Source organism: Mercenaria mercenaria, chromosome 11, assembly GCF_021730395.1.
Source record: "Mercenaria mercenaria strain notata chromosome 11, MADL_Memer_1, whole genome shotgun sequence".
In the NCBI taxonomy this organism is placed as follows: domain Eukaryota; kingdom Metazoa; phylum Mollusca; class Bivalvia; order Venerida; family Veneridae; genus Mercenaria; species Mercenaria mercenaria.
In genome coordinates, this window is record NC_069371.1 from 50,491,600 (window position 1) to 50,511,851 (window position 20,252).

General features: G+C 35.5%; 1 protein-coding gene across 5 annotated transcripts in view; it reads right to left on the bottom strand.

Annotated features, from left to right (window-relative positions):
* Window positions 1–20,252, bottom strand: part of LOC123531416 (alpha-tocopherol transfer protein-like) — a 37,025-nt gene that overhangs the window by 6,614 nt on the left and 10,159 nt on the right. For all 5 annotated transcript variants that reach the window (XM_045312354.2, XM_045312350.2, XM_045312352.2 and 2 more), the window contains exons 2-7: window positions 15,862–16,051; window positions 13,280–13,519; window positions 12,499–12,575; window positions 7,858–7,974; window positions 4,930–5,040; window positions 977–1,078 (exon numbers count right to left, since the gene is read on the bottom strand). In XM_045312354.2, coding sequence (XP_045168289.2) covers window positions 977–1,078; window positions 4,930–5,040; window positions 7,858–7,974; window positions 12,499–12,575; window positions 13,280–13,519; window positions 15,862–16,006 — 792 coding nt within the window. In that variant the 5' untranslated portion in view covers window positions 16,007–16,051. The remainder of the gene's footprint in view (window positions 1–976; window positions 1,079–4,929; window positions 5,041–7,857; window positions 7,975–12,498; window positions 12,576–13,279; window positions 13,520–15,861; window positions 16,052–20,252) is intronic.

A 20,252-nucleotide genomic window follows, 5' to 3' on the forward strand; every position in this document is an offset into this window, starting at 1 on the left:
ACTGACCTAGTTTTTGACCGCACGTGATCCAGTTTCGAACTTGACCTAGATATCATCAAGGTGAACATTCTGACCAATTTTCATGAAGATCCATTTAGAAATATGGCCTCTAGAGAGGTCACAAGGTTTTTCTATTTTTAGACCTACTGACCTAGTTTTTGATCCCACATGACCCAGTATCAAATTTGACCTAGATATCATCAAGATGAACATTCTGACCAACATTCATGAAGATCTCATGAAAAATATGGCCTCTAGAGAGGTCACAAGGTTTTTCTATTTTTATATCTACTGACCTAGTTTTTACCCCCACGTGACCCAGTTTCGAACTTGACCTAGATATCATCAAGCTGAACATTCTGACCAATTTTCATGAAGATCCATTGAGAAATATGGCCTCTTGAGAGGTCACAAGGTTTTTCTATTTTTAGACCTAATGACCTAGTTTTTGACCCCACGTGACCCAGTTTCAAACCTGACCTAGATATCATCAAGGTGAACATTCTGATTAATATTCATGAAGATCTCATGAAAAATATGGCCTCTAGAGAGGTCACAAGGTTTTTCTATTTTTAGACCTACTGACCTAGTTTTTGACCCCACGTGACCCAGTTTCGAACTTGACCTAGATATCATCAAGATGAACATTCTGACCAATTTTCATGAAGATCTTGTGAAATATATGGCCTCTAGAGAGGTCACAAGGTTTTTCTATTTTTAGACCTACTGACCTAGTTTTTGATGGCACGTGACCCAGTTTCGAACTTGACCTAGATATCATCAAGGTGAACATTCTGACCAACTTTCATAAAGAAACCCATGAAAAATGTGACCTCTAGAGTGGTCACAAGCAAAAGTTTACGGACGCACGCACGCACGCACGGTGGGACGACGGACGACGGACGCCGCGCGATCACAAAAGCTCTTCTTGTCACTTTGTGACAGGTGAGCTAAAAATGAAAAAAATGACACTAACCTCGTTTGAGAATGGCGGTGCATTTCCTCCATATTCCACAGGCAAGTGTTCTAAATCTATAAACTCTGCCAGTTCATTCATATTTTTCCCATGAACATGTACCTGAGAAATAAGAAGATTTTATAAACACCTGAATTTAACAAAATTTAATACTTTTCTAACGTAAATAACAAAAGGACATGGTGGCTCTGAATCGCTTACCCGAGTTTCACAGTTCAAAAATAAGTAAACAAAGGCAGTATTATTTAGGTGCAGGATCAAGCGAAACAGTGATTTCGAGGTTCAGAATTAAAGCTTGCAATCTTGTGAAATGCAAGTGTTATAAAGCCAGGTTTTCTTTTTTTCTAGTTGCCCTAAAACAGGACCACGTGGCCTATTTGTGCAAATCAAAGTCTGATGGAGACACATCCAGCAGTTCATGAGATGAAGTGGTTTAAATGTTAGTTTTATTTAAATTTTTTCAGTTACAGTAACTCCCTAAGGGGAAAAGGAAAAAGGAGAGGACCTTTTAATTATGCTACAGGTCAAGCCTGATGAAGCTCCATCAAGTGGATCACGAGGAGCTGTTTAAAGGTTTTTTGTCTAGTTTTAGCTCTAACGGCCCATACAACAAATTATGGAGAGGATTTTAAAATAATGCTACAGAGCAAGTCTGATAGAAGTCTATCATGCAATTCATGAGAATTTGTTGAAAGTTTTTATTTTCTGATTTTAGCTCAAGTGGTCCCTAAAAGGGGTAAAGATTCATTACATGCACAATTTGGCACAGAACCTTATAATAACACTACAGACCAAGTTTGATAAATATCGATCAAGATGTTCGTTAGAAAAATTGGTGTACAGGCATCTCCTATTTAGGTCTAAAAGCCCCTAAAAATCGCCAAGTATCCTCATATAAACAAATTTGGAAAAGAACCATCCAAGGTATTATTTTTGAACCTTGCCTAATTGATACTTTTAGTTATTCAAGAACCTAGATTTTGCAAAGGGGCATTCATTTAGGAATCAACTGCAATTTTCTTTTTAGTAAAAATATTTTTGAATTTTGGTTACCGTGAGTGGGCAAGATGTGACTGTTAGCAGATGGGTGTTTATACTGGAGTTCACAGTAGCATATGAATGTATTAATAATATGAAAACTATCTCCTTTTTGGCAATAGGATGTGGGATGCATTTACTTGAGTATTTTTACTGGGGTATAGGGTAGCATACACATATCCTGACAATATACTTGGTAGTTCATCTATGTATAATGATAAAAACAAACAAGAGCACAGCTGGTCAGTATGTAAGAAAAGGGTTATAGTTCAGAATTTCCAAGTAAAAAAAAGGCCATAATTCTTTCAAAATGCGATGATCAAATGACAATACCTCGTATATTTTGTTCTTATCAAGTTTGAGAACTATAGGTCAAAGAGATTTTCATGATCTCAAACAGAAACAGCTTTTGTAATAATGTAATAATAACTGTCCAATTGCTGTTGACAGACAACACACGATGAAGGACCGCAGACATAGTGTGATCACAATAGCTCACAAGGTGAGCAAGGTGCTCAGGTGAGCTAAACAAGAGCTGTCTGATGACAGCGCGCTCGACTATTCGAAGAATTGATTGAATAACGGGGTCAAAATATTAACATAGATATTCAGACAAAAGAAAAAAATAGATTAGACAATGTTCCAGTATTTGTGGATTTCGATAAGTCTTGCACTAAATGGCAATGTGTGAACCAATTTCAAAGTCCAAAAAGGGCCACAATTCAGCCAAAATAGTTGTCAGAGTTATGTCACTTGCCTACAGATGGAATATCATAATGATAAACAGGTGTTCAAAGTTTAAAAGCTATATGTCAAATAGTTTTGACAAAACATAGACTTGTATGAAAACAGAACAAATTTCCAAGTCCAAAAAGGGCTGTTATTCAGCCAAAATATATGATAGAGTTATGTACTCTTTCCTACAGATATAGACTATAATACTGAATAAGTGATAAAAGTTTCAAAGCCATATGTTAAACACTTTACACAAAATATGAACTGCTACGAAAAACTTATTTTAATACAAGATTTCTAAGTAGAAAGGGGCCATAATTCAGCCAAAATCCTTGATGGAGTTACGTACATTTGCCTATAACTGGTCATGGTGATAGTAAAGAAGTGTTGAAAGTTTCAAAGCTTTATCTCAAAAGACTTTGCCAAAATATGAACTGGTATGAAAAACTCAACCAAGATATTTAAGTCAAAAAGGGCAATAATTCAGCCAAAATTCTTGATGGAGTTATGTACTCTTGCCTATAACCAGACACGGTATGCTAAACAAGTGTTGAAAGTTTCAAAGCTTTATCTCAAAAGACTTTGCCAAAATATGAACTGGTACGAAAAACTTAACCATGATGAAGTCAAAAGGGGCCATAATTCAACCAAAATCCTTGATAGAGTTATGTGCTCTTGCCTATAACTGGCCATGGTGATGGTAAATAAGTGTTGAAAGTTTCGAAGCTTTATCTCAAACGACTTTGTCAAAAAGTGGACTGGTACGAAAAACTTAACCAAGGTGTGAAGCCGACACCAACGCCGTGGTGAGTAGGATAGCTCTACTTATTCTTCGAATAGTCGAGCTAAAAAAGATATAATTCTGAATCAAGCTGTCACTAATAGCGAAAAATGCCCCCAAAGTGTGTCCAAGAATGCTACAGATGTCTGTGCAATGATAAACTAACTCATTATGGGGATCATTTGTGCAAAGTAATTTTAAAATCCCTTTATAAATGGCAGAGTTATGGACGTTACAAGAAACAGAATATGTTAGCCTTTGACTTCTGTGACGTTGACCTTGAAGCTAGAGGTCTGGGTATTGTGCATGACACGTCATCTCATTATAGGGAACATTTCTGCCAAGTAATTTTAAAATCCCTTGATGAAATTCAATGTAGAATTATGGACCAGACCTCTAAGTGTGACATAACCTTAGTGTTAGGGGTCTGGTCTTATTTTGGGGAACATTTGTGCCAAGTAATTTCAAAATCCCTTGATGAATTACAGTTATGAACCAGACACGAAACAGACCAAGTTAACCTTTGACTTGTAAGTGTGACCTTGACCTTGGAGCTAGGGGTCTGGGTCTTGCGCATAAAACATAGTTGCATTATGGTAAACATTTATGCCAGGTTATTTTAAAATCCCTTTATGGATGGCAGAGTTATGAACCAGACACAAAACAGACCCTGTTAACATTTGACCTCAAGTGTGACCTTGGAGCTAGGGATCCTAGTCTTGCGCATGACAACTCATCTTATAATGGTGAACATTTACGCCAAGTTACTTCAAAATCTCTTTATGGATGGCAGAGTTACAGCCGGGACAAGAACTCGGATGCACAAACAGACGGAGAATTCGGATGCAAAAACAGACGGATGCAAGGACAGTGGGATTTTAATATGCTTTGAATGCCCACCTTCGGGGACATAAAAATTAGGAAAGAGCTATGGTTCTTGTTCTGTATAGTTTGTTCATTGTATAGTTATATAAACCTTGCTTTATAAAATATAGATGTGCAGAATATAAAAATTAAAGTGCAAAACTGAAGATAAATATAAAAATATTCAAGGTTCAAGATATATATGTTATGCTGAAATGCTATCAACACTTTCTCTCAAAGAAAGTCATCATCAGTAGAATTAAATTCCTTTCAATGGTGTTACTGTATTAAATGTATTGGGACAGACAGATGGGTGGATGGAATAGCTAGCAATGGTTACCACCATTTTGTTCTCTCTAAATATTGTTCTTTAAGGAACATGAGAATGTTTTACACCAAAGAAAAATGGAATGAATAGACATACTGTCACATTTTGCCTTTCTAGCCAAATAAAATTCTTACTCGTAAGAAGTACCTACAATTATAATAATGTACAAAATTTGCTATCTATGGGCTACGCATAATATTTCCTTACCCTTTCAAGAAGCTTTTTCCGCATAAACTGGCGTGCAACTGCAAATACTATATCAAATACTGTAGGTTCATTAACATAGTGTACCCCTTTTAATCTCATTGGAAATGTGTCCTGAAATGTATAGTATGAATAACTGACAAAGCTTAAAATAGAATCATATCTGTATTCTAATGCAAAAATTGCCCATGTCACAAATTATATTTTTCAGAAATGGTTTTATTGATAAACAAAAGCTTTCACAGGAGACAGCATGCTCAACTATTTTCGATGATGGATGGTTAAACTGGGCACATCCGAGGAAGCTGCAGCTGTCACTGAAGTGTTTAATGATTCCAATGTGGATGAAGATATAACAAGAGGGCCATGAAGGCCCTGTATCACTCACCTGACCTATTGACCTAAAGATCATCAAGATTAACATTCTGACCAAGTTTCATTAAGATATGGTCATAAATTTGACCTCTAAAGTGTTACCTAGCTTTTCCTTTGATTTGACCTGGTGACCTACTTTTTGACCCCACATGACCCAGATTCGACTTTAACCTAAAGATCATCAAGATTAACATTCTGATTAAGTTTCATGAAGATACAGTCATAAATGTGGCCTCTGAAGTGTTAACTAGGTTTTCCTTTGATTTGACCAGGTGACCTTGTTTTGACACCACATGACCCAGATTTTGAACTTGACCTAAAGATCATCAAGATTAACATTTAGACTAAGTTACATGAAAGTATAGTCATAGATGTGGCCTCTAGAGTGTTAACAAGCTTTTCCTTTGATTTGACCTAGCGACCTAGTTTTTGACCCCACCTGACCCAGATTTGAATGTGACCTATAGATTATCAAGATTAACATTCTTACCAAGTTTCATTAAGATATGACCATAAATGTGGCCTCTACAGTGTTAACTAGCTTTTCCTTTGATTCAAACTGGTGACCTAGTTTTTGACCCTACATGACCCAGATTCAAACTGAACCTTATAATCATCAAGATAAAAATTCTGGCCTAGTTTCATGAAGATACAGTCATAAATGTGGCCTCTACAGTGTTAACAACGGCAGGCAGTTAACCTAACCAGCTTTCCTGGATCCTGTACCTGTACAAACCTATTCTCCGCAAGTAACTGCCAACTTCCCCACATGAATCAGAGGTGGAAGGCTAATGATTTCAGACACAATGTTGTTTATCAAATAGTCACGGAAAACATACGCCCCGCCCGAGGATCGAACTCCAGACCCCGCGATCCATAGACCAACGCTCTTACCTACTGAGCTAAGCGGGTGGACTAGATTTTATTGAGGGTTGAGGGTAACATTCTGACCAAGTTTCATCAAGACTGGGCCAAAATTGTGACCTCTAGAGTATTCACAAGCTTTTCCTTTGATTTGACCTAATGACCTAGTTTTTGACCCCAGATGACCCAATATCAAACTTGTCCAAGATTTTATTGAGGGTAACATTCTGACCAAGTTTCATAAAAAAAGGACCAAAATTGTGACCTCTAGAGTGTTAACAAGCTTTTCCTTTGATTTGACCTGGTGACCTAGTTTTTGACCCAAGATGACCCAATATCAAACTCGTTCAAGATTCTATTAAGGGTAACATTCTGACCAAGTTTCATCAAGATTGGGCCAAAATTGTGACCTCTAGAGTGTCAACAAGCTTTTCCTTTGATTTGACCTGGTGACCTAGTTTTTGACCCCAGATGACCGATATCAAACTCGTCCAAGATTTTATTAAGGGTAACATTCTGATCAAGTTTCATTAAGATTGGGCCAAAATTGTGACCTGTAGGGTGTTAACAAGCTTTTCTTTGGTTTGACCTGGTGACCTAGTTTTTACCCCAGATGACCCAATATCAAACTCATCCAAGACTTTATTGAGGGTAACATTCTGACCAAGTTTCATTAAGATTGGGCCAAATTTGTGACCTCTAGAGTGTTAACAAGCTTTTCCTTTGATTTGACCTGGTGACCTTGTTTTTGACCCCAGATGACCCAATATAGAACTTGTCCAAGATTTTATTAAGGGTAACATTCTGACCAAGTTTCATTAAGATTGAGCCAAATCTGTGACCTCTGGAGTGTTAGCAAGCTTTTCCTTTGATTTGACCTTGTGACCTAGTTTTTGATCCCAGATGACCCAATATCGAAATCATCCAAGATTTTATTGAGGGTAACATTCTGACCAAGTTTCATTACGATTGGGCCAAAATTGTGACCTCTAGCCTGTCAACAGTCAAATTGTTGATGACGACGGACGGACGGACGGACGGACGATGACGGACAAAGAAAACAGTGCGATCACAAAAGCTCACCTTGAGCACTTTGTCCTCAGGTGAGCTAAAAATGCATCAAAATTAACCTAAAATTCTAAGTAAACAAGGGGCAAAATTAATAAAAACTTAGTACCCGAGTTATGGACCTTGTGTCATATGATGTGAGTGATGATGTGGAACAACTATTCTAAGTTTAAATCAAATCCATTTATTAATAAATGAGATAGAGAGAAAAACTTTAAGCTGAAATTCTAAGTAAAAAGGGGGATAATTCATAATATTGTCACAAGAGTTATGATCCTTGTGCCATATGATGTGGGTGATGATAAGGAATAATTATTTCGAGTTTACAGCAGATCTATCAAGTAATTACAGAGATAAAGAGAAAAGAGAGACAGTGCATTAATCTTTAACCATGGTGTGGACATGGAAGGACATCAATGCCAGGGGGAGTAGGATAGCTCTCCATATACTTCGTATAGTCGAGTTAAAAACTCTAAAATATCCTTAAGCCAATATAAGTCACCAAATTATTATGAACAACTTAAATACACCATGGTATATTATCAAGATTGCACAGTATGTCACAGTTTTAAAATAAAAAAACGTGTTGTAACAAGACACGAGATATAAAACATTTTCAAATACCTGTAGAAGGCTTACAATACGTTTGGCAAAGAAGGGTGTCATCTGAGTTGCGTGTCCAAACCCTACACCCTTTAAATCTGCCAACATGATAATTCCAGACACCTGCGTTTCTTCATCCTAGCTCAAATAGAGTATATTTTTACAGATTGTGTATAACAATATATTAACATACAAATATGAAATTCTACTGCTTGCAAAACATTAAGTGAATTTGTTTGTATCTAGTTTAAGGGCCTTTTTACAACAGTATTGTAATGATGGGCATTTAACCAGAAGCTTACCAGTGTTCCTGGATTCTGTACCACTACTAGCATATCCTCAGTAAGTAACTGCCAACTACCTCACATGAATCAGATGGAGGACAAATGGTTTCAGACACAATGTTCTTTAACAGTTGTCTTAAAGAACATACGCCTTGGCCGGGTATGAAATTTAGGACCTAGCGATCCGTAGATCTGCACTCTCCCTACTGAGTTAAGCAGGCGACATAAAGATAGAAGTAATCTAACTATACATAAAAGTGTACAGCAAGACAGAAAATTGTAAAACATTTTGTACAATTAATACAAATTCAAACCTTAAAGATATATCAGACCTTAATTAATATTTGAAAATATGAACAACTACCTCATAGTATTCATGCACAAACAAAATTACCGGTAACATGTTTGCGTGTACTTGTATAAACAGTACCATATGATGGGTTTAAAATAGAATATGTAAAACAAAGTTTAAAGTTGTACCACAGCTAAAAAGACTGGAAGTTTTATTACAAATGACTGTTATATATGACATTTAATTGTGAATGCAGCTCTCACAAACAGTTAGTTTATATATTTAAAGTCAAGTTAAATTTATTTTAGACGACCACTTTGTACATTTAACGTTAGTATCTAAAAAGTTAAAAAAATTTCACAACCATTTAGTACATTTAACGTTAGTATCTAAAAAGTTAAAAATTTTTCACAACCATTTAGTACATTTAAAGTTAGTAGAGCTATCTAAAAATAAACTATTTTAGTGAAAGATGTGCACTGGACATCTTTAATCATTTATCTATTTATTCTGGGTTTAATGTCGCATTGACACAATCATAGGTCATATGGCGACTTTCCAGCTTTGATGGTGGAGGATGACCCAAGGTGCTCCTCCGTGCATTATTTCATCATGAGCTGGCACCTGGGTAGAATCACCAACCTTCCATAAGCCAGCTGGATGGCTTCCTCACATGAAGGATTCAACTCATGCTGTATACGACTGACAGCAAGTAAGGTGTTAGATGTTTATGACTGATGGCAAGAAAAAAGTGTTAGATGTCCATGACTGACAGCAAATAAGGTGTTAGATGTATATGACTGACAGCAAGAAAGGTGTTAGGTGTTTATGACTGACGGCAAGAAAAAAGTGTTAGATGTTCATGACTGACAGCAAATAAGGTGTTAGATGTTTATGACTGGCAGCAAATAAGGTGTTAGATGTATATGACTGACAGCAAGTAAGGTGTTAGATGTATATGGCAGACAGCAATTAAGGTGTCAGATGCATATGACAGACAGCAAGTAAGGTGTTAGATGTATATGACTGACAGCAAGTAAGGTGTTAGGTGTATATGGCCAACAGCAAGTAAGGTGTTAGATGCATATGACTGACAGCAAGCAAGGTGTTAGGTGTATATGACTGACAGCAAGTAAGGTGTTAGGTGTATATGACTGACAGCAAGTAAGGTGTTAGGTGTTTATGACTGACAGCAATCAAGCTGTTAAATATATACAACTGACAGTATGTAAGCTATTGGAGGTCACATTCTAATTTCTAAGTTAAAGGGGCATGCAAATAGAAGCATTTCAGACGTATTTCATAATATCACAAGTTTTAGATAAACTATGTGCATCTTTTACTAAAATATTCTATTACTAGTATATTAAGTGGGTGGGATATGATAATGCATATCTACTGATACAGCTTCAAGCATCTGTGATTTGAGTAAACCACCATTTTTCAAAATAGAGAACATTCAGTTGCTATAACAAAACAGATTAAATTTTGCAAACAAAATTATACCTCGTTCAAATTTTCATAATGGGAAGCCACGGAAAAATAAAAAGATTGATTACATTTTTGAAAACAGAAAAAAATTCTACGATGTAAATTTTAATAAATCTTCACATAACTGTACACTAAGATATTGCCTTTATTTTGGATAAATAAAATATATTGGTCCTAATACTTAATTTTAAGACATTTGCCCATGATTAAAGAGATCAGCTACTTTTAAGCTGATTATTGACCTAAGCTATTTTGTTTCATGTGTTTTATTGGTCATTTTTTTTATCATAAGAAGCAGGTTTTATCAATTAACACAAATGCTGCCATTTATTTGTGGTCTGATTCACTTTTCTGCAGGTCTGATTCAAGCTATATTCTATGTTTTATAAATACATTACTTTAAGCCATCAGTTCCTATTTTCAAACAAGCACATCTACCTTAAAGCTGCCCTAAACCCCTTAGTAAAGCTACAGTCAAACCTGAGCAGGTATTGACCCTACCCTGCCAAATTTCTATATTGATCTTGCGTCTCTTTTAATCTGGACAGTACCATTGACTGTTCAAATGGGTGCTTATCAAACAGATACTAACTGAATGGCGAACAGTGCAGATCTTGATCAGACTGGTCAAATAGGCAGTCTCAGTCGTGTCCAGCATGATAAGGGTTAAGCAGACAGCCAAAGGAGCAACATAGTCTGACTGCTTAAGGCAAAAGTGGCTGCTTAGGACAATTTGAACATACAACAATAAGTCAGTTTGGAAGTTTGTTTGTTTGTTTTGGGTTTAACGCCGTTTTTCAACAGTATTACAGTCATGTAATGGCGGGCAGTTAACCTAACCAGTGTTCCTGGATTCTGTACCAGTACAAACCTGTTTTCCGCAAGTAACTGCCAACTTCCCCACACAAATCAGAGGTGGAGGACTAATGATTTCAGACACAATGTCGTTTATCAAATAGTCACGAAGAACATACACCCCGCCTGAGGATCAATCTCACAACCCCGCAATCCATAAACCAACGCTCTACCTACTGAGCTAAGCGGGCGGGCTAGTATGGAAGTCAGCTGACTGGCTGATTACGGCAAGTGACTACTTAATATAGATGGACACTAAGGCTGGTTCAACTGTTATTTTAACATCTTGATAGCCTAGTGGTAGAGCGTCCGCTTCGAGTGTGGGAGGTTGTGGGTTTGACTTCCAGCCACATCATACCAACAGACATCCCAACTCTCCCGATCCGATCGGGTTTCTCCCGATTCTGGTTGTTAAACCCGATCATCCCGATCAGAAGTCTCAATCTCCCGATTAAAAAACCAACAACAAAACAACATAAACAACAAAAAAAAAACAACACAAAAATTATGAAATAATCCATTTCTTTGCGCCTATCTGATACTGTATCACTACTGACGAGTCTGTAAACAACAGCTTTCAGATATTTTCGCACCTTATTCTACCCGTGCTGATTATTGTTTATTACACGATTTAACAAAGCCAGGTGTTGATTAATGTGTCACAATTGAAATTAAAATCCAGACATTAGATATCTAATTAAATTCAATCAAATTTAGATTAGAAATTATACTGGCTTTACCTTTTTCTGTAACTTTTTGAAATTGAAAGTAGATGGTCGCCGAGTCAACCTGCTAGGTTTTAAAAAACATTTCTCTAAATTATTTTGATAAGAGGAAATGTCATGGTAAATTTTAATATCACTTACTATCAAATGCTGTTAAACTGTCTTTGCATCATAACAATTTGTCAAACACATCCTTTTAACTGGAGATTTAGGCAAATCTACGAAAGTGTAACAATACCCGGACATTCAATTTTGATAACAGAATTTTGATCAATAAAAGTATTTGAGCCAGGGGTTTTAAATACTGGTTGACAGGGATGAGAATCAAACAGTAAATTTTCTATTGCTTGAACTTTTATTCTTTTAGCTATATACATTTTGTTTTTACAGTTCTAACAGCTGTACTGTTTGTCATGTAAAATTCACCTGGGGAGTCTTCTTTCCAACAAAAGAAATAGAAGTGCAGGTTTAATTCTCAGTGTTGTTTTGAATTTAGACACAGTGCTTAAAGTGCCATAACTATTTAATTTTGCACAGAAGGCTTCATGTATTATTGTTCCAAAACATTAAAAATGCATGAATAATAAGATATAGACAAGTGAATTTTTTTAAGGCTAGTGATTTTATAAGGGCAAATAAGTTTATATTATCATTAGATTTGTTAAAAGCTTCGTTATCATGAACATAATTACCGCGGTATAAAATCTCCCACTTGAACACCTCAATCTCCCACTTCGGAAAGCAAAAACTCCCACTTGGCATTCAGAAAAAGTTGGGATGTCTGTACCAAAGACGTAAAAAATGGTACCAGTGGCTCCCTTGCTATGGGCTCAGCATTACAAGGGAAACTGGCTTCTCTTCTCTCATAGCCTTGTGGCAATGGATTGCATCAGGAATGAGGTATCGAGAGTGATTTATATAAGTTGCAGAATTTGCTCCACAACCAGCCTAAAATAAATTAGTATAAACTAAACTGTAATTCTATTGTATACTAGTAATATTGTGCAAAACTTACCTCAATAAGCTTGGATAGTGTCATAAAGTTGGTTTTGAATACATGAGGAACAGGATATTTAGAAGGATCCCATCTACCTACAGAGAGGAAACAGATCGCTTCAGTCAATTAGTCCCAAAGTCAACTGGTAGTGAATCAGCTGTCAGTGTGTCATTGGTATTTTATACATATACAAACTGTTCACTGTATACAAACAGAACTAGCGCTATCACTGAAAGTGACGAATGTACCCCCCCCCCCCCCACACACACGCACTGACACATTACATTGCAATTTGATGCACACAAGATTATATAATTATGTGGACTGTATGATTGTATAGTATAGTAACAAAAAACGAAGTCCCATAACTCTGCAGACTTTTTTTCTGAAAGAACCTAACATGCACAATGCATAACTACTGTTGTTACTGATCATTTGTGTGAAGTTTCATTAAATTGTGTCACGGGGGTGAGGAGAGTTGGTGTGCACAAGATTGTGTCTAAGGACAGACAGACAGACGGTTAGACAGACAGACAACCTGAAACCAGTATACCCCCTCTTACAACTTTGTTGTTCGGAGGTACAATAAAGAAATACAATACTCTCTTTTAAATATCTGTCTATATTTGTTTCATTGGATATAATCAGAAAATGAAAAATGTAAGATAATAACCAAAATATTCTCTACTACATGAAAAGCATATATCTTGCCATATCAAGCAAACAAAATTGTACTCAGCTGGTTATAAAGACAAAGCAATCTTTAATATTTTGTCATATGAAGCAATCAACACTGTACCTGGTCTAAAAACAAGAACCCTTCTTCCAAATTTATCCCTTTGTGGTAATACACCTGTGACACCATCCTCCAAGACGTGCTTCACAGCAGATGGACGCATGTCACTAAACAATTCCTTGTTCTTTTTTTCACATTTTACTTCAAAATGTCTGACAATTTGTTGGAATGCTCTTTCACAGTCAAACTTCTTAGCACGTAGAAATCGCAATAAATATGCATCGTCTGTACGAATGTGTAATTCTGTAAAAGAAGTCTGAATTATTTAAAGCGGCATGCCTCTAAATCGTTCGGCAACAATAAAAATTTTTTTTTTAAATATCTTGAAATAAATGCTATATTTCTTAAGAAGGCTTTAAAACTTAATTACTGACAAACTTTATGATACAGAAACACATGAGAATTTGCTGTTTTTACTACTTTTTACAATGAAGATTGAAAAGTGTTTGTCACGCTTTTACTTTAAGTAAACTGTCTTGCTTATAAATATCTATATTTCGAAGTCATTATTCACTACTTCAGCTATAGTGCTATTAGTTACGACAACGGGAAAATGTCTTTATTGCCGCGGTAGTCCGAGGTTCGATTCCAGACGCGGTTATCTTTTTTTCTTGATTTGGAACTTTTAAAATATTTTAGAAACAAAATTTCATATTCTAATGTTCATAATATGACCAAACTTCAATTTGAAAGAAAGATATTTTTTAGCCAAAGCTGGAGGCATGCTGCTTTAAAAACATACTCAAGGTACTGAATCCTGTTCGTGCCACTTTAATTATTGCCTCAATAACACAACAACACGATAATTAACAAGGAGCTGCGTTCATAAACGCTTGATACCCCTGGTGGCATCCTTGTCGATACAAAGCAACCTAAGTCCAAAACGGGGTCAAGTTCAAGGTCAAGGTCAAACTGAGGTCAGGTGATGTCTGAAGATGAGGAATTGTGACAGGTTACATCTGCATTAGTTATCAAGTCATTCTAGTTAGAGGTATTGATGCTAGACGAAACAGTCCCATTTGGTTAACCTCGTACGGACGGATGGACGAACGGACAAACGAATTGACAGGACAACCACTATATGCCTCCCGCATCAGTAGATGCAGGGGGCATAAAAAACATATATTCATGCAAGATTTAACAATCCTCGCGAAGTTTTTAGGGCAATAACTATCGTCTTAATTCTCGCATCGGTTAATTGGAATTCCGCTTGAATATTGATACATAGTTGTGAGAATTAGTAAAACCTCGCAATGTCGCCCGGTATAAGGGGTTATTTCTTTCAATAGCACCATGGATGAAAATTTCTGTTACAAAGTTAAAAAGGCTAGGGACTGTCATTATTGTTTCGGTGTATTGATACATAATACCTGGGAAGAATTATATTGATCAATTGTCCAGAAATTTTATCCCAAGCGACAGTGCGACAATGCGAGGCTTTATTAATTCTCACAACTATGTATCATTACTTCAGCGGAATTTCAATTTCCTGACACATGAATTAAGAAAGTCATGTGAAAATTAAGACGATAATTATCGACTCAGAAACCTTGGCAGGATTGTTAAATCTCGCATGTATATAATTATGTTTCTGGATAAGGCGACAATGCGATAATTATCGTGTTGTCATGTTGGTGGTCAGAGGCAAGAATTAAGGTGGCACAAACAGGTTTCCGTATTAAACGTACTGCATTTTTCTGCTTATAAACTAAGGTTTCCTCTTTTCCAACATACTGCATAAAACCCTCTACACTGACTCGTAAACATTTAAGGTGATCAATCACATTTAAGTAATACTTTATGACATTTGATTCTTTTAAAATATTCTGCTGAAGGTTTATTTAAGGAACAAAAGGAATCATGACAAAGAATCTAAGCTCTTCATTAGAAGAATAGAATTTATTATTTTTCATTATAAAACATAATTGTTATTACCTCCCTTTAAAATGAAAATATACTAAAAGCCAGGTATTTTCTTTGATTTCAATAAAATTTCTATTTATAAGATTGCATTTGATAGATATTGGGGTATTTCAGCAATAAGAACCAAAAATAAAGTTTTAAATCCTCATGTACTTTTCTAATTTATTTATTTCCAGTCTATCTTGGTTGCGCAATAATTTTACAGACTTGCATTTCTAATAAATTTTGGCTAAATATATAATTGTGAATTCACATTTGTGACAAATATAATATGATAGTTTTTATTCATAATACTCCCTATGCTTAGTATCTTTAACAAATTTCTATGCTAAAACAACTCTATCTTGGTTGGGCAACAAGGAAAGAACAATCAGATTTTAAAGATAACTCCACTGAAATATCCGTAACCCTTGCCATACTGGACACGACTGCTTCTGCCTTTGCGACCAGTGTAGATCATGATCAGCCTGCACATCCGTGCATTCTGATCATGATCTGCACTGTTCGTTATTAAGTCCGGATCTTTTTGGTAACCATCCCTTTTAACAGTTAATGGTATTGTCCAAATTGGAAGATGTACAAGTTCATTATAGAAATTTAGCAGGGTAAGGGTTAATAAGCCCTCAGTATAAATTATAAGTTGCTGAAGTTTCGATTTTTACCTGGACATTTTTCTATTTTTTCTCTAAGAATCTGAATACTCTGACTTCTAGTTTCAGGTGTTTCAAACAGCTCTTCCTCTGCTTTCTTTTGCACTGTTTCGCTCAGAGTACATACGTACGCTTTGTCCTTCTCCTTTGCTGCCATGGGTTACAGGTGGTTTGGAATTGTAATGTCTGAGATTCTTTTTCTCTAGAAAAAAAAATACATGTATAAATTTGAGCAACTTTATACTTACATTGAGCTTATTTAATTTCATTAATCATGCTGCCCAAAGCATGATGCAGTTGTGATAAAATGTGTTTTTATAGGAGAGCAAATAATGAATTTTAACATTTTTTTTCACCATTAGGAAACATTTCAGATTGATAGTTTACTTACTCTTAACTGGAATATCTAAAATACAAAATTCTAACAACAAACAATAAGATATTGTCGGATTCATTTAAGGAATTAAAGACAGACAGACAGACAGACAGACAGACAAATTCTTTATTTCATCTCAGGTACAGAAATAATGTTAAATAATTAATTTATCCATTTATAAAATTTTAAAATGTTATAATTTGATAAAATAAATAAATTACCTGATCCTCAAAAAATTGCAATTAACAGTAATTAGCCATACCCGAAATATTTCACAATTTGATTCCACTAGGTAATTATTGATCTAATTAAAGAAATGTACTTAAATTAATTAGTCATTATTAAAATGTTTTAATCACATTGTTCATAATTTTAATTGGTGATTAATTCTGTTTGATCTTTCTTTGATTTTTTCACCATCAAAGTTAAAAACTGTTTGTTCAGTGTAAGCTGTGTTCAACTCATTAAAACAATTACAATACAAACTGTAAAACAATGGGAAAGATTTCCAAATAAATACTGACCAGACAAAACACCCAAGCCAAAACACTTTGTGACTTTCATAGAAACACATTGACCAGAACTATCAATACACTAGAGAACAAAATTAATATACCAAGCTGAGCTTCATCTGAATACACTAGAGAACAAAGCAATATAATCAACATGGATGTTATAGTAGCAGCTTCAACTCTACGCAATCAGTTGATGGCTCTCCACAACAGTGATAGTACAGTTTCTAAGCTAGGTAAGAATCATTTTATGTTTGTCATTTTTATGTATATGTTTTATGTTCTCATGTTTTCATGTTTCATTTTTTGCTTCTTAAAAATTAGGTGTATCAGCAAGGTACATTTCAATTACATCAATTCATTGTTATTAAATAGTTATCTAGTGTTGTAAACATTTTGATAGTATTTATTTATAATAATTCATGTCTTGTTTTGTCTTTTTCAGAGAATGGAATAACCAGTCTAGGACAGCAGTGCCTGATGTCTGCTATAGAAGATAACCAGTCTCACCATCTACGTCTGCTTCTTCGTCTGTCTGTCACTGAGGGAGTGTGTCAAATGTTTAAACAGTACTCAAAGAAGAAATGGACTGAGGTAAGTTGCTAATTAATTTACAGAAATATTTCACAAAATTCACCATTTTTTTCTCAATAATAAGCTTCAAACAGAATCACAACTGCTTTAATTTTATTAAGACAAGGAACCTCAGTTCTCACTTTGCTTTCTGAGTAAATAATAATTAATGTTACCAAAATTAATACCCATAATTATTTGTTTTAAGTTAATGTTCTATGGTAATGCTCTAAGATTTCTTTGAAAAACTTAATGCATGCTGTTCTTTATTCATTGCAGGTACAGAACACAGCAAGGTCTATCAAATCGAGTATAGAGGGAGACAACAATGAGCAAGCAATTATGACATCATCACCAACAGGGGGCAGCACCATTCAGGACAAGGCTGCAGGAGAGTGGACCAGTGTCTTTTGTGAACTTTCTAGATATGATTGACAATACTACAAATGTTATGCAAGTGCTAAAATGTTATTGACAATGTTAAGACCATGTTTTGTTGAGCATGTATCACATATGTATGTACACATATTTCTTGTTAATTGAAATAAATGTTGAAAGATTATTTCTTGTAAGTTGAATGTTCTAATAGCACCCTCCTCCAACCTGCCACATCCCCTTGTCATGGTAAGGACTAACATGTTTTAAAATAGATGCAGAGACAGGATACCTGATGATTATATCAACTTCTGAAAGCAATTCCAAATAAGGGTAGAATTTGTCCTGAAATCGATTTTGGTGTTTTCCATTGTAAATTGTTCATGACTCGTAATTTTCCTCATAACTTTTGCCATAAAATCTCATTTAGTCCCAATGCTAAAAGCAAAGAACCATAAACCTGGCCTAGCTGAGTGAAATCCCAAAGAGAACACAAGGTGCACAGACAATGCTATGAAACAATCCTCTAATGTTTTATGACTCTAGGTCAAGTACACTTTGAGATAGTTTATGTGAGACACAAACTATTTTTGACAAGGACAATAACACTGTTTTCGCAAAGTGAAATTAAAATGTGTAAACTCAGGTTCACAAATTCACATGCTGGATAATATTCCTTCATGGTTTCACGACTATGTGAAACAATTCTAAGATACACAAACTTTTAATGCCACTTTATCTGTATTTTTCACTTTGTCAAGGACCATTACTCTGGTTAAAATCCCAAACAGAACACCAGGTGCACAACTTCACATGCTATATCACAATCCCCAAATGTTTTATGTTTCTAATAATGTCAATACCTTTTGAGTGCATGTGACAAAACTTGTATCCCATTTATGCATATTTTTTAGAATAAACGGTCATAACTCTGGTATGCCCAAAAGAAATTAAAACCCCTAATGCACAACTTCCTGTGAGGTTTGATGACTCTGGGTCATACTTTTTGAGATAAATGCTTGAATATGGGCCTTTAAACAACCGCTGTCACTCGCATTTATTTACAGTATTGTTCGGGCTTGAAGCCATGAACTCAGTGCATTCCCTTGAAACGGGACCAAAAATGGTTTTATCCAGTGGACACAGCCACTGAGTGGTGTGCAGGGGGAATGCCATTACAGCTACATTAATTTATTTTCAATGGCAGTCTCTAGAAAGCCCATGGTTTCATAGGAAGGGTGTAAATCAAGTATAATTATATGAGGTCTTTCTGGATCACAGTGTTTTAAAAAATGACTTTTAAACCATATCTCTCCCAGAGCATCTTCCATCCTAGTCCAAATAATAGGATGTCTCGGGACAGCGTGATAACTTTTGACTGTTGCTGTCATATCCGTTAGAGGGATGACAACTATAAAATATCAGATCATAAAATAAGTCATCCCAATAAGTCAAATGATTATTTAGGCTACTTCCATCCAGACTCATTCCTGGAATGTGTAAATGCTGCCAGGGACACCTTCCTCTGTCCAAATGGCTCTGTCTGAGATGCAGGGAAAAGTAATTTTCCTATACACCAAAGAAGTGTAGGAAACATTAGTGAGTTAATCACTGTCGTTGTTTTGCTTCTTAAATAGTTTATATATGTACAAAATACCGCGAGCATAGGTTCCACCACTCTAAAGTAATTGCAACTTTGCTCGCGATAAAAAAACGTCTGGATTTAACTGTACGAAATTTGCCTCACGTACAAAAATACCCGATTCGACTCTGTAAAGCATTGTAGGTAGGTATTTCAATGACCTTGACACCTATTGCCAACAAAGCTTTTTTAAGTGGAAAGTGTCTTTAGCTTAGTCTGGAATCAATAAATTCATCCAAAACACTTTGCTTATTAATCTTAATTATATTCTGAATAGGGTGATACAACTTTGCAGAAATTCTTTTTATCCAAAATAAGTTAAAAATTAGAAAAATGTGGCCACTTCCAATAATTCTTTCTTCATCTATATGAAAATTTCTGAGAAACTGCTAACTCTTGGAATAATAAACCATGTCATGCTCAATACCTAAACACATAATTAGAGGAAAAATACAAGAATTAAAATATTTGTCACTGAAATTAATTAGTTACACCATTTTTTATGAAAAATAGTGACCTACAAAATATGGGAGGCGAAAGTTGAAAGTGCTGTAGTTTTTTGTAAAACAATTTATATGGTAAAGTACTGTATTATTATGAAAGATATAATGTTAATGAACACATCTGCATCATCTTCTTCTTTCTTCTTCTTATCGTTCGCAACTACACTGTCAGACCAGTAGCCTCGATGAAACTTGCGGTTTGCCGCAGATCCTCAATGCCTCCATACAATTTCTGGTGGATTGAGGTATCTATCGGCCAAGTCGCAGCTTGCTCCTGGTCATGCCTTTTACATCTGTGAAGTATATGCTCCACAGTCTGATCTTCTTCACCACATGAACAAGTTGGTGATTGTGTCAGTCTGTATTTCTTGTACATGTGAGCATTGAGCTTGTTGTGCCCTGAGCGAAGCCTGGCCATCATC